The sequence below is a fragment of the Bubalus bubalis genome, chromosome 13 (genome assembly GCF_019923935.1).
Source record: "Bubalus bubalis isolate 160015118507 breed Murrah chromosome 13, NDDB_SH_1, whole genome shotgun sequence".
In the NCBI taxonomy this organism is placed as follows: domain Eukaryota; kingdom Metazoa; phylum Chordata; class Mammalia; order Artiodactyla; family Bovidae; genus Bubalus; species Bubalus bubalis.
The window spans coordinates 37,597,417-37,610,309 of NC_059169.1; the positions used below are offsets into that span (position 1 = coordinate 37,597,417).

The 12,893-nt window shown below is 36.5% G+C and overlaps 1 protein-coding gene across 12 annotated transcripts in view; it reads left to right on the plus strand.

The window, feature by feature from the left end:
• The window catches only part of MYCBP2 (MYC binding protein 2), a 263,442-nt gene that overhangs the window by 233,330 nt on the left and 17,219 nt on the right, over positions 1-12,893 (plus strand). For 10 of the 12 annotated variants that reach the window (XM_025262731.3, XM_044927208.2, XM_044927211.2 and 7 more), the window contains 6 exons: positions 62-160; positions 6,201-6,281; positions 7,318-7,584; positions 8,392-8,675; positions 10,378-10,474; positions 12,313-12,432. In XM_025262731.3, coding sequence (XP_025118516.3) covers positions 62-160; positions 6,201-6,281; positions 7,318-7,584; positions 8,392-8,675; positions 10,378-10,474; positions 12,313-12,432 — 948 coding nt within the window. The remainder of the gene's footprint in view (positions 1-61; positions 161-6,200; positions 6,282-7,317; positions 7,585-8,391; positions 8,676-10,377; positions 10,475-12,312; positions 12,433-12,893) is intronic. The other 2 variants (XM_044927209.2, XM_044927214.2) reach the window with 1 other exon arrangement.

Below are 12,893 nucleotides of genomic sequence, written 5' to 3' on the forward strand. Positions count from 1 at the left end.
AGCCTTCACAGTGCTAATTCCTGCCATTGGGTTGCTCTCACCTCCCTGTCTTGTTCACCAGGTATTTGGAAAGCTCATCTCTGGAGATGCGGAACCCACCCCAGAGCAAGAGGAAAAAGCGCTGCTGTCATCTCCCGAAGGAGAGGAAAAAGTATACAATGTATTTACTTATATTCTAAAGATATTTATTTCCCTATTCCATTTTCTTTTGTTCAGTGGAATAATCCCTATATTGCTATGTATTTTAATGTATATGTGATACTAGTTTCTGTGCAGTTAATACTTTTTACTTTAATTAGAAAGAAGATGAAGGAACCATCAGAAGATACTCACGTTTTGCTCATGTATGATCTAGTTGGTATTTTAAGTAACAACAAAATTTGCTCCAAACCTTGGGCTGTTGTTTTTAAATGTTGTCATTTGTAAAATCAGCTTCGTTGTTGACTATGCTGTGTGCACTTTCCTCCATCTTCTCTGTCCTTCACAGTTCAGCTCAAAAATCCTGTCTTCTCCATGAGGCTTCTTTATGATTGTTCAAGGGAAATCATAAAGAAGGTTCATGGCGAAGACACAAAGAAGTGTTTCCTCTGCTAAACTTGGTAGTAATTTCTGTGTCTCTCCTTGGTCTCCCTCTTGTTGGGTTTATTTGTATACTTGGTTTATTGTTGTTGTTTAGTTGCCCGGTCATGTCCGACTCTTCGCGACCCCATGGACTGCAGCACTCCAGGCCTCTCTGTCCCTCACCATCTCCCAAAGTTTGCCCAAGTCCATGTCCAAGATATATACATGGTTTGTATCTTCAACTTAATCAAAGCTTCCTGAAGACCAAGTACATGTCTGGTTTGTCTTTATATCCACCATGGCATAAACACACATGTGTGCAATGCATTTTTATTGGAATAACCTGTCCTTTATATTGTCCTTGAAATTTCTTCTAAAGTGCATTTGCCTGACTTATTTGGTCTAAACTAAAGCACTGTATCTAAAAAGAGAACTTCATCCATTTTCAGAAAGAGAAGTCAACCATGACTAGCCTCCATATTCTTGTGTGTTTATTAATAGATGCTGTAAATACTCATCTTGACAGTTCTTTGAAAGATATTTTCAAGGACTTACCTAAGCTGCCTCTGTGCCTTCTGACACAGAGGCAACTAAATCATCCACATATTTCTATCTGGAATCTGTTTTTTAAAAAAAGGATTTCATAAACTCTGGTAATTATTTTTCAGCATCTTTTGGAGATAACATTTTGACAACTATAAGACTGAGTACTCATTAAATCAAATGAATTTTAGCAAATGGCAATTGTTTGCTGAACAACCTTGAGAACTGGTATCAAGCCCTAAAAAACCTTGCCTTCTGTTCTTAAACTTTATCAGTCCATCCCTTCCCTCCCAAAACAGATCATCAAGGATACTCTATAGTATATAATCACTGTATTAAATATGTGAAAAATTGCACATGTCATAGAATTTCAGAGTATGTTGAGGTTATTGTCCCTGGAGTGGACAGAGAAGGCTTTTTGGAGGATATTAGACTTTGAGTTAGACCTGAAAGAGAATGGATGAAAGTGAGATTAAAAGGATGAGAGGATGGGAGCCTTAAAGAGGCTGGCCAAACAGTAGAAGAGTGTATGCTGAGGCACTGGGGATGAGTGGGAAAGGTTTGCTAGTGGTTGGATACCAGTGAGATAATGTAATTTTTAAGGGAAGCATTTTTTTAAGTCAGATTTTTGAAGTAAAACTTACATACAAAATCATCCTTTTAAAATCATTTGTTTTGAATTTTGACCAATGTGTACAGTGGTGAAACCATCACAAGCAATTTTTAAAACACATCCCCCCACCCCCGCCACCCCAGAATTTCCCTGTCATTCCTCTGCATTCAGCCCTCTTATCTCATGAATGCTAGACCATGTGGGCTCAGTAGTTGTGGTCCCTGGGCTCGAGAGCACAGGCTCCGTAGTTTTGGTGCATGGACTTAGTTGCTCTTTGTCATATGGGATCCTCCCAGACCAGGGATCTAACCCATGTCTCCTGTATTAGCAGGCAGATTCTTTACCACTGAGCCACCAGGGAAGCCCCTTGTTGTAGTTTCAACATGGATTTCACCAGTGACTAATAATATTGAGCAAATTTTTTTGTATTTATTTGCCATCTCTACTACATTTACCAAATGTATATTAAGATTTTTTACCCATATTTTTTATATTGAGCTGTTTGTGTTATTATTGGTTGGAAGATTTCTTCACGTATTCAGGATATATATATATAGGTCTTCTACCAAATACATGTTTGGTAAAAATACATTTTCAAATATTTTCTCCTAGTCTGTGACTTATGTTTCAGAGAGAAGTTTCTAGTTTTGATAAAGTTCAATTTATCTTTTTTTTTAATGACTCATGATTTTTGTGTCTTACCTAAGGTCACAAAGATTTTCTCCTGTTTTCATCTAGAAACATTAGAAGTTTAGTTCTTTTATTTAGAACTATATATATTTCAAGTTTTTCTATACAGTGTAAATTAGGAGTAGAGGTTCTTTTTCTTGATGTGAAGGTATTTGATTCTTTTATTGCCATTTGTTGAAAAGACTATCCTTTATCAATAATCAGTCCACCAGAAATGTATAGGTTTGTTTCTGGACTCTGTTCTGTTTCATTAATCTATATGTACATTCTTAACACCAACATCAGGCTATATTGAGATTCAGTACATTCATTACTGTAGCTTTAGAGAGATTCCAACCAAGTTCTTTGTCAAAGTTGTTTTGGCTATCCCAGGTTCTTGCCATTTCCATATAAAGCTTAAAAGCAGATTATCAATTTCTTCTTCTTCCACAAAAAACATAAAATTTTTTTTTAAAGCCTGCTGAAATATTGATTGGAATTGCACCAAAGTGCTAAGTCAGTTTGGGGAGAATTGACATCTTAATATTGAGTCTGGAAATCCCATGGACAGAGAAGCCAGGTGGGTCACAGTCCATGGGGTTGCACAAGATTCAGGACTTAGCAACTAAACAACAGCAGCAAATCCATGAATATTATATTTAGTTCTGTCCATTTATTTAGATCTTCTTTAATTTCTTCCAGCAGTGTTTCACAGTTCAGCTCTGTGTACATGTCTTGTACACACTTTTAAAATTGATCCCTAAGCATTTGATGGTTTTGATACTATTGTAAATATTTTTATTTCACTTTGCAGTTATTCATTTCTTGTACATAAAAATGCAGTTGACTTGTGCATTAAACTTTTATCCTATGGTCTTCTTAAGGGACACCTATGGCTCAGTTGGTTTAAGAATCTGCCTGCAATGCAGGAAACCCTGGTTCAATTTCTGGGTTGGGAAAGATCCACTGAAGAAGGGATAGGCTACCCATTTCAGTATTCTTGGGCTTCCCTGGTGTCTCAGCTGGTTAAGAATCTGCCTGGAATGTGGGAGACCTAGGTTCAATCCCCAGAGGGGAAGATCCCCTGGAGAAGGGAACAGCTACCCACTCTAATATTCTGGCCTGGAGTCTCAAAGAGTCGGACACAACTGAGTGACTTTCACTTTTTTCATGGTCTTCTTAAATTTACTTAGTAGTTTGAGAAGCTCTTTTGTAGTAACCTTGGAATTTTTCTTCATAGATAATCATATGGTCTTCAAAGAAAGCCAGTTTTACTTCTTTCTTTCCAATCTTGTGTTATTCCACTGGCTAATACCTTCAGTTACCATGTTGAATAAAAGTCTTGAGATCACATATGTTTGCCTTTTCTAGATTGGAAAAGGAAAATATTCAATCTTTCACTGTAGATTTTTTGTAACTGTGCTTAGTCAGTTTGAGGATGTTCCTTGTTTATTGAGAATTTTTATCAGAATGGATTTCTTATATATTTCTCTTTTTTCCTTTTCTTTTATTCAGTAAAATAACCCATATATTGCTGTGTATATTAATCGATATGCAGTATTTCCTTATATGTACTTTATCTTTGTTTAAAGAAGATGAGCTAGAGGAGTGATAACTGAGTGGCACAGTGTTTCTTTTTGGGGTGGTAAAAACGCTCTAAAATTGACTGGGGTGATGGCTGCACTTACCTGTGCATATAAACCATTGAACTGTATACTTCAAGTGAATGAATGATATGGTATGTGAACTGTATGTCAGTACAGCTGCTTTTAAAAAGGAAAAAGCAAAATAAGTTATGAAAGAAGTTAAAAGATCTTCCCGTCTAAAAGGAACTCATTTCTTAATGTGTATTCTAGCACACACACACACACACAATTTATTCTACAAACTTACTCTCCTTAGTAGATACAGAGAAACTGCAGTTATCCATTCTTTTTGAGTGAGCTTTGGTAGTTCTGCCTTTCAAGTAATTTGCCCATTTCATCTGAGTTGCTGGATTTATTAGCATAAGTTGTTCATAATATACTCTTATGCTTAGACTCTATTGTGATGTATCTTCTTTTATTATATCTTTCCAGCTCTTTGCTTTGGATTTAATGTGTTCTTTTTCTGACTTCGTAAAGTCCTAATATGATGAGTTGAGATCTTTCTTTTCTCATATAAGTAATGCTGTGATTTTCCTCTTAGCACTGCTTTAGTGTCACAGATTTCAGTATTGTTTTTTTTCCTATTTCATTCAATTCAAAATATTTTCTGACTTCGATTTTGATTTATCCTTCACTTCTGGGTAATTTACAAGAGTCTTATTTAATTTCTGAATATTGGGAGTTTTCCTGATAGCCTTGTATTGTTAATTTCTACTTTAATTCCTTTGTGGTCAAATGTGTGTGTGTGTATATATATATATATATATATATATAGAGAGAGAGAGAGAGAGAGAGAGAGAGAGAGTTTGTATAATTTCATCACTTTTGAGACTATTAAGACCTGAATTCAGGCTCATAGTAATGGTATAGTTTAGCAAATGTCCATGTGCACTTAAATGAATGTGAACTCTGCTGTTGTTGTTTGAAGAGTTCTATAAATGTGGTTAATTCAGTTGGTTGATAGTTTTGTTCAGATCTGTAAGAACCTTGCTGATAGGTAAGGTTCATTGTTTGCTCATTTACTTGTATTAGGTACAGGAACAATTCTAAGTGTCCAACAATATGGATTTGTCAATTTAGATTTTAGTTCACCTGGTTGCCTATGTCAGCTCTCTAGTGGGCACCCAAAAATTACAGTTCTGTAGATTACCAGCTTTTCTTATTATTAAGGTGGGAGCAACATTCTCTTGTGGCTGTCTCTATCCTAAGAAAAGTGAAACCAAGAGTCATTTTCAATTCTAATACAAGGGTGATTTGCCTCAGTTTTCTTACCTATAAAGCAGGCAGAACATCAAACCCCTTATGGGGTTTTTCTGAAGATTAAATAAGGTTGTGTGTATGTGTAGACTTCTATCTGTTTGTATATTTATCTATCACTTAAAACAGTGTCCTACACGTGATAGGCACTATAAAACTTCAGCCTTCATATTTCTTCTTGTGATAGGTTTCTTTGTTTACTGTCAGTGTTGGAGTAACTTAAGACCACCATTATCAGAGAGTGTTGTTAGGACACTTCCTTTCTAACCAAATGTCATTTTCCTGAGTTGCTCTTCTAATAACCAAATATAGGATATGAACTAATAGTGTTCACAGTTTGGAAATAGATTTAAACAAATTGACACGAATTGACTGATTATAAAGAAATCCATGAAGTATACTTCTCTGGATTTCTTAAAGTCAGAAATTTTGTCCTTTTTATGGTCACTTTAGAGAAGGCAATGGCACCCCACTCCAGTACTCTTGCCTGGAAACCCATGGACAGAGGAGCCTGGAAGGTTGCAGTCCATGGTGTCGCTGAGGGTCAGACACGACTGAGCAACTTCACTTTCACTTTTTACTCTCATGCATTGGAGAAGGAAATGGCAACCCACTCCAGTGTTCTTGCCTGGAGAATCCCAGGGACTGGGGAGCCTGGTGGGCTGCCATCTATGGGGTCACATGGAGTCGGACACGACTGAAGTGACTTAGCATGCATGCATGGTCACTTTAGCCAATAGTGATTTCTTCAAACTTACTATCCTTCTTCTTAGTGTTATAGATCTCAATTTAAAATGAATTCACCTTGTAAAGATACCTGCATAATTACTTATCAAGACATTTTAAAATGTCGAATCTATGAATTTTATTAAAAGAGCCTGCTTCCTTTTCTTCCCCTTTTGTATCTAAAGGCAACATCAGATGCTGACCTGAAAGAACATATGGTTGGAATCATCTTCAGCAGGAGTAAACTGACTAACCTGCAGAAACAGGTTGGTCAATAGTCGTTTCATAATCTCCATCAGTTTTGTTTGTTTTTAGGGTGTAAAGCATTTTCCAAAATTTATGGGGGCTTTTTTATGCTGACTCTTTTATAGGTCCTGCAGAATGTGTCTGCCTTTTTCTAGAGAGGAAGGAGTATGTTGGCATACCTGCATCACTTTAAAGACTTTGTTATCAATGTTAACTTTCTTACCTTGCTGCTCTTTGTTTTTCTCATTTTCAGGTAGATTGTTTCATTTTGGTGTCAAATACCCAGTTATATCAGATTTCATTTACATTTCCTGTGTTCCTTTCCCCTTTGTTTTTTTGTTTGTTGTTGTTTTTTTAAATTATTCTGCTGAGCAGTTATAATGTTAACTAAACCAGTGTTAGATATTTCTAATTATCACAAGATGGTATAGTAGCACTAGATCATTCATGTAATGGGAATTCACTTCGGGAATACCTAAATAACATAAAATCAGCCCTTTCAAAGTCAAATAAAATACTGACTTTTGAATTAGGTTGTAAATTGGCCCACTATTTTAACTTTAAACACTTTAAGTCTTTTTTAAATAAATCACATAAACTTATTTGTGCTTTATCTTTTTAACAGCATTTTATTGACTTGTAGAAGCTACCAGTTGTAAAATGTGCTGTTTTTTTCTGTTACTAAAAAAAAAGAAAATTGCTGCCAATTAAGTTATGAACTGTATCAATTACAAAATCACATTATGAGTAGAAATATGGGGGAAACGATGCCTTAGAAGTGATTAAATATGGTGATTTGTTTTCATTTCATGTCTTAAATCACAGGCAGGGGAATTGGTAACCAGTATAGCATTCATTTCTATACTAATTGATTTAAATACTCAGGTTTTTAATTGTCATTTTCCTTAATTGTTTTTAAGATGTGTTAAGAGAATGGTATGATGGAGAATTAACTGGAGGAAGAGTATTAAATTGAGTATCAACTAATATCCTTTTTTTTAAATTAAACCTTACAAATAAACGCTTTTACATTTTCTTTATGTTGCCCTTGAACAGGTGTGTGCTCACATCGTCCAGGCCATTCGCATGGAAGCCACCAGAGTCCGCGAGGAATGGGAACATGCCATATCAAGCAAAGAAAATGCCAATTCCCAGCCCAATGATGAAGACGCCTCCTCTGACGCCTACTGCTTTGAGCTGCTCTCCATGGTCCTGGCCTTGAGCGGCTCCAACGTGGGCCGGCAGTACTTGGCCCAGCAGCTGACTCTGCTCCAGGACCTCTTCTCTCTGCTCCACACCGCCTCCCCACGCGTCCAGAGACAGGTGACTGGCACATCTCCTACCTGGAGGCTTATTTTGTTACTTTTTATTTTTAATTAATTTGTTTATTTCATTTGGAGGATGGTTACTTTACAGTATTGTGATGATTTTTTCCATACATCAACATGAATCGGCCACAGGTATACATGTTTGAAACATTGTTAAAAATTATTCTAACAAAGAGAATCAGTGTTTTTTTTGGGGGGGGGGTGATTTGTTTGTTTGTTATAGCATATTTTGATTTTTGGATTGTATTTTAACCCCATGTTTTTCTTTTTGGCTCATTATAGTGAGAATATGGAAGAACAAAATATGTTCCATTTTAGTGCTATTGTGATAAATAGTATTCCGCTACTCAGCCTTATTACTGTAAAATATATAATGACCAAGTAAGAGATGTGTTTTTTTCTTGCTGCCCTGGAGTGGTAGTCATATGAGAAATTAAATCAAGCTTAAATCATTTCTCTGTCCTCGAAACTTTTGAAGTCATAGAATGGCAGCTGGACTCAAAAAAAAAAAAAGAAAAAAAAAAGAATACTTTAATTAAAACACGAATCTTTTTTCAAAAAATTGAAGTATAGCTGATTAACAACGTTGTGTTAGTTTTAGGTGGACAGCGAAGAGATTCAGTCACATGTACATGTTATCTATTCTTTTTCAAGTTATTTTCCCATTTAGGCTATTACAGAATATTGAGCAGAGTTCCCTGTGCTATACAGTAGGTTCTTGTTGGTTATCTATTTCAAATATAGCTTTGTGTATATGTCAATCCCAAATCTTTAAATTGAATTCTTTTATTTTTCGTACCAGGTGACCTCCTTACTAAGACGAGTTTTGCCTGAAGTGACCCCTAACCGTCTGGCCAGCATTATAGGAGTCAAGTCTCTCCCGCCAGCAGATATCAGTGACATTATTCACTCAACAGAGAAAGGAGATTGGAATAAGCTAGGTATCTTGGACATGTTTCTAGGATGCATTGCCAAAGCACTCACAGTACAGCTAAAAGCCAAAGGAACCACCATCACAGGAACAGCTGGCACCTCCGTGGGCAAAGGAGTGACAACAGTCACCCTCCCGATGATTTTCAATTCCAGGTGGGTCATTGCATCTGTTTTGGTACAAAAATAGAACAGAGTGAGCTACTGTTTGAAGGTTTCAAACACTTCAGATTCCATCTTGTTTGCTTATTTACAAATAGAAGCCATAAATGACTGACCTGTGTATGAAAGAGAATGCTGTGTATAATAAAAGTGTCTTTTCAAATTAGTGGAGAAAGAAAAATTTGCTGAGTATATGATGTTAGAATACTTCCCAAGTCAAAACAAAAAACTATAGACCCTCTCACCATGTACACAATAAACTTGAGATCAACTGAAACTTCACATATTTTTGCTTTTAAACTGTACTAGGACAAATTATAGAACATTTTTGTAATCATCAATTTGAGAAGATGTCCTTAAATAAAACACAGAACCTGAAGTAACAGGAAAAGACTCAGAGGCCTGCAAGTGAAAGTTGTTTGTTTTTAAAATACAAACAACTGACTTGGAAAAAAATATTTAACAGTTAGTAGGCAATGAATTATTAGTCATAATATTAGAAGAATGACTACAAATCAATGAAAAAACAACCAATACAGATTTCTGACAAGAATAGTCAGTTCAGAGAAGAAAAATTAACAAATGCCAGGACTTCCTTGGTGGTGCAGTAGTTAAGAATCCACCTTCCAATGCAGGGGACGTGGGTTCAATCCCTGGTCAGGGAGCTAAGATCCCACATGCCGCTGGGCAACTACTGAGCCTGCGAGCAGCAACTGCAAACCCACGCGCTCTGGAGCCCACATGCCACAATGACAGAGAAGACTGTGTACCACATTTCAGAGCCCATGTGCCGATCCAAGACCCAACACAGCCAAAAATAATTTAAAGTGTTAAAAAAATTACCAATGCCAATAAATAAAAGGTGCTTCAGTGGTAGAGAAATGTAGATTAAAACAATAGTGAAATATCTTTGCATTGGCATAACTGACATCTAATTAAATTGCTAAAACCTTTTTGGATGTCAGTTTGATAACATCAGTCTACACATGTATACCTGTGGCAGATTCATTTTGATGTTTGGCAAAACTAATACAATTATGTAAGGTTTAAAAATAAAATAAAATTTTAAAAAAATAAATAAAATAAAAAATAAAATATGCATATCCTTTGACCTACCAGTTTTACTTCTGTAGAACTGTTTCTCTCAAAAAATGTTCATACATGTACACAAAGATGTTGTAGAGGGCTGTTTGATACAGAATTGTGTATAACAGCAGAAGATTAAGGACATCTGGAATAATGCTAGAGAAAGAGCCAATTCATGACATTAAGTACCAGAATGTTATAAGTGTATCACTTCCTTCATCTGGATAGTCTTGCCAGGGGCAAAAATGTGAGCTGAACTAAACTGTAGTAGATTAGTCGTGTAGTTGACATATTCTGGTGCAAGCTCTTATCTTTATGTGGACTGGTAACAAATAGTTTGTGTTTGTGGATCTATTTTGAATGGTACTGTTCTAAAAGATGCATGCAAAAATAATGTTTCATATTTATAGTAATAAACAATGAAATACTTGAAAGGGAACATATATCAGAATAGCTACTCTCTTAGAGTTGAAGAGATAGATTATGAGTAATATTGTGATTAATTTTCTTTTAAAATGCCCTAACCAGTTGAATCATTTTAAATAAGGTTTTGACTTACTCATTTGTAACTACTACTGGTTGGTTTACAAATGCTGACTTTTCTTTGCAGTTACATCCGTCGAGGTGAGAGTCATTGGTGGATGAAGGGCTCTACTCCTACCCAGATCTCAGAGATCATCATTAAACTTGTTAAGGATATGGCCGCAGTAAGTTCCCAGTAGAAACCTGATTAACAAAACAAGTAGCGTAATCATTCTACTGAATTGTTAGGACAACATTCATGTTATTTTGCCTAATTCACAAGCTCTGTTTAGTAAGTTCACTGTCGCACCCTTTGTCTTTTCAGTTGGTGAAAATTTTTCCTTTTGTGTAAACTGTGTGCATTTCAAGCTTCCCAATTAATTTGCTTGAGAAATATTTCCGTAAGTCTTCCAAGGCTTAAAGCTTAAAAAACAAAGTATACTGTTTGAACCCTACAAAGCAGCCTGAGTCCAAGACTCTAGACGAGAAAGGGCCTTTTTCAGTGTGACGTTTTCTCAGTCTTCCGTTGTCACGGTTTACTGACTGTCCTGTACTGCTGTCCAGGTTTTACTTTTGTGGGGAGATCCGGGAGTGTGGAGGAAAGGTCATTACTTCTCAGGGTGCCTGGCTCTTGTACTTCCAGGCGTCCAGCCCGAAGAGGGCAGGACACTGTGGATGGTAGATCCTGAGAGGTGGAGTAAACGGCAAGCACTTTGGAGGAGGAGGAATTGAAATTGGAGCTGTCCCTTTAACGACTGCTAGCACATGGATATGAGATTAGTAAGCATGTTCTGGAAAAAAATGAAGTTCTGTCACATTTCCAGCAGCATGGACATTTCCTCAGTGGTAGAAATGGAGAATGTTTTCAGTTCTCAATTAAGCTTTTTGAGTGTGTTCACTGGATGAACATATGTAGGAAGGATGTTTGGGAATACCAAAATTCTATAGTAGTGACATGTTGGTTTTCAGTAAAAATCAAGTCAGCAAATTAATGTAGTTGTAATTTAAATCCATTTATGCTCTTGGGTTCCAGTAATACTCCTCTAAAGCAAATCAGCTTAGATGTATGAGCTCTATGTTAAATAACAGGGTTTCTTGATCAAAATGTCTCAGTCATAGACACCTTAGTATTTCTTATGTTTTTACCTATATGTAAGGTGAAATGCCCTTGAATTCTGTAGGAAAAAAGTTCAGTTCAGTCGCTCAGTCGTGTCCAACTCTTTGCAAACCCATGAATCATAGCACACCAGGCCTCCCTGTCCATCAGCACCTCCTGGAGTTTACTCAAACTCATGTCCATTGAGTCGGTGATGCCATCTAGCCATCTCATCCTCTGTCGTCCCTTTCTCCTCCTGCCCCCAATCCCTCCCAGCATCAGGGTCTTTCCCAGTGAGTTAACTCTTCGCATGAGGTGGCCAAAGTATTGGAGTTTCAGCTTCAGCATCAGTCTTTCCAATGAACACCCAGGACTGATCTCTTTTAGAATGGACTGGTTGGATCTCCTTGCAGTCCAAGGGACTCTCAAGAGTCTTCTCCAACACCACAGTTCAAAAGCATCAATTCTTCGGCACTCAGCCGCCTTCACAGTCCTACTCTCACATCCATATATGACCACAGGAAAAACCATAGCCTTGACTAGACGAACCTTTGTTGGCAAAGTAATGGCTCTGCTTTTGAATATGCTATCTAGGTTGGTCATAACTTTCCTTCCAAGGAGTAAGCATCTTTTAATTTCATCATCTTCAGTGATTTTGGAGCCCCCAAAAATAAAGTCTGACACTGTTTCCACTGTTTCCCCATCTTGGGAACCTAAATTTTTACATACTTTTCTTTTGAATCATCTAAATAGTAATTAGAGGTTGAGTTTATAATATGGTTGTGAAGGATTTTTAAAGTATGTCCTTTGATCTAAAATTCTACTAGCAAAGTTTCCTGTTTGGTGAGGGATGTTAAAAGAATAGAATTTTCTGCTTTGATTATACCTATCTGGTTGCTTATCACATTATTCTGTCCTGGTCATTAGGGTCATTTGTCAGAAGCGTGGTCAAGAGTGACAAAAAATGCCATTGCGGAAACCATCATTGCCCTGACCAAGATGGAGGAGGAGTTCAGATCTCCAGTGAGGTGTATTGCAACAACTAGGGTAGGTTTCCTTGATTTGGTCTGTATTGTTGTTGCCTGTTCTTCTTCCTTATAGGTTTAAACAAATTTAAATCAATAAGTCAGCTTAATTTACTTTTTTAAAAAATTTACTTTATTGAATAGAGTTGATTTATAATGTGTTAATTTCTACTGTGATTCACATATAAATATATTCTTTTTCATACTCTTTTTCCATTACGGTTTATCCCAGGACATTGAATATAGATCCCTGTGCTATACAGTAGGACTTTGCTGCTACCAGTTCTCTGTATAATAGTTTGGATCTGCTAATCTCAAGTTCCCAATCCATCCCTTCCCCACCTGCTTCACTTTTTTTTTCATATCAAATATTGTATTTATTGAAAAAGTATGAAGGGTTTTTTGGTATTACAAGCTAAGTATAGTAATTTTTAATATTCACTGTTAGGCGTTCTTTGTCATTTGTTTTTGTTATTTTTAAGG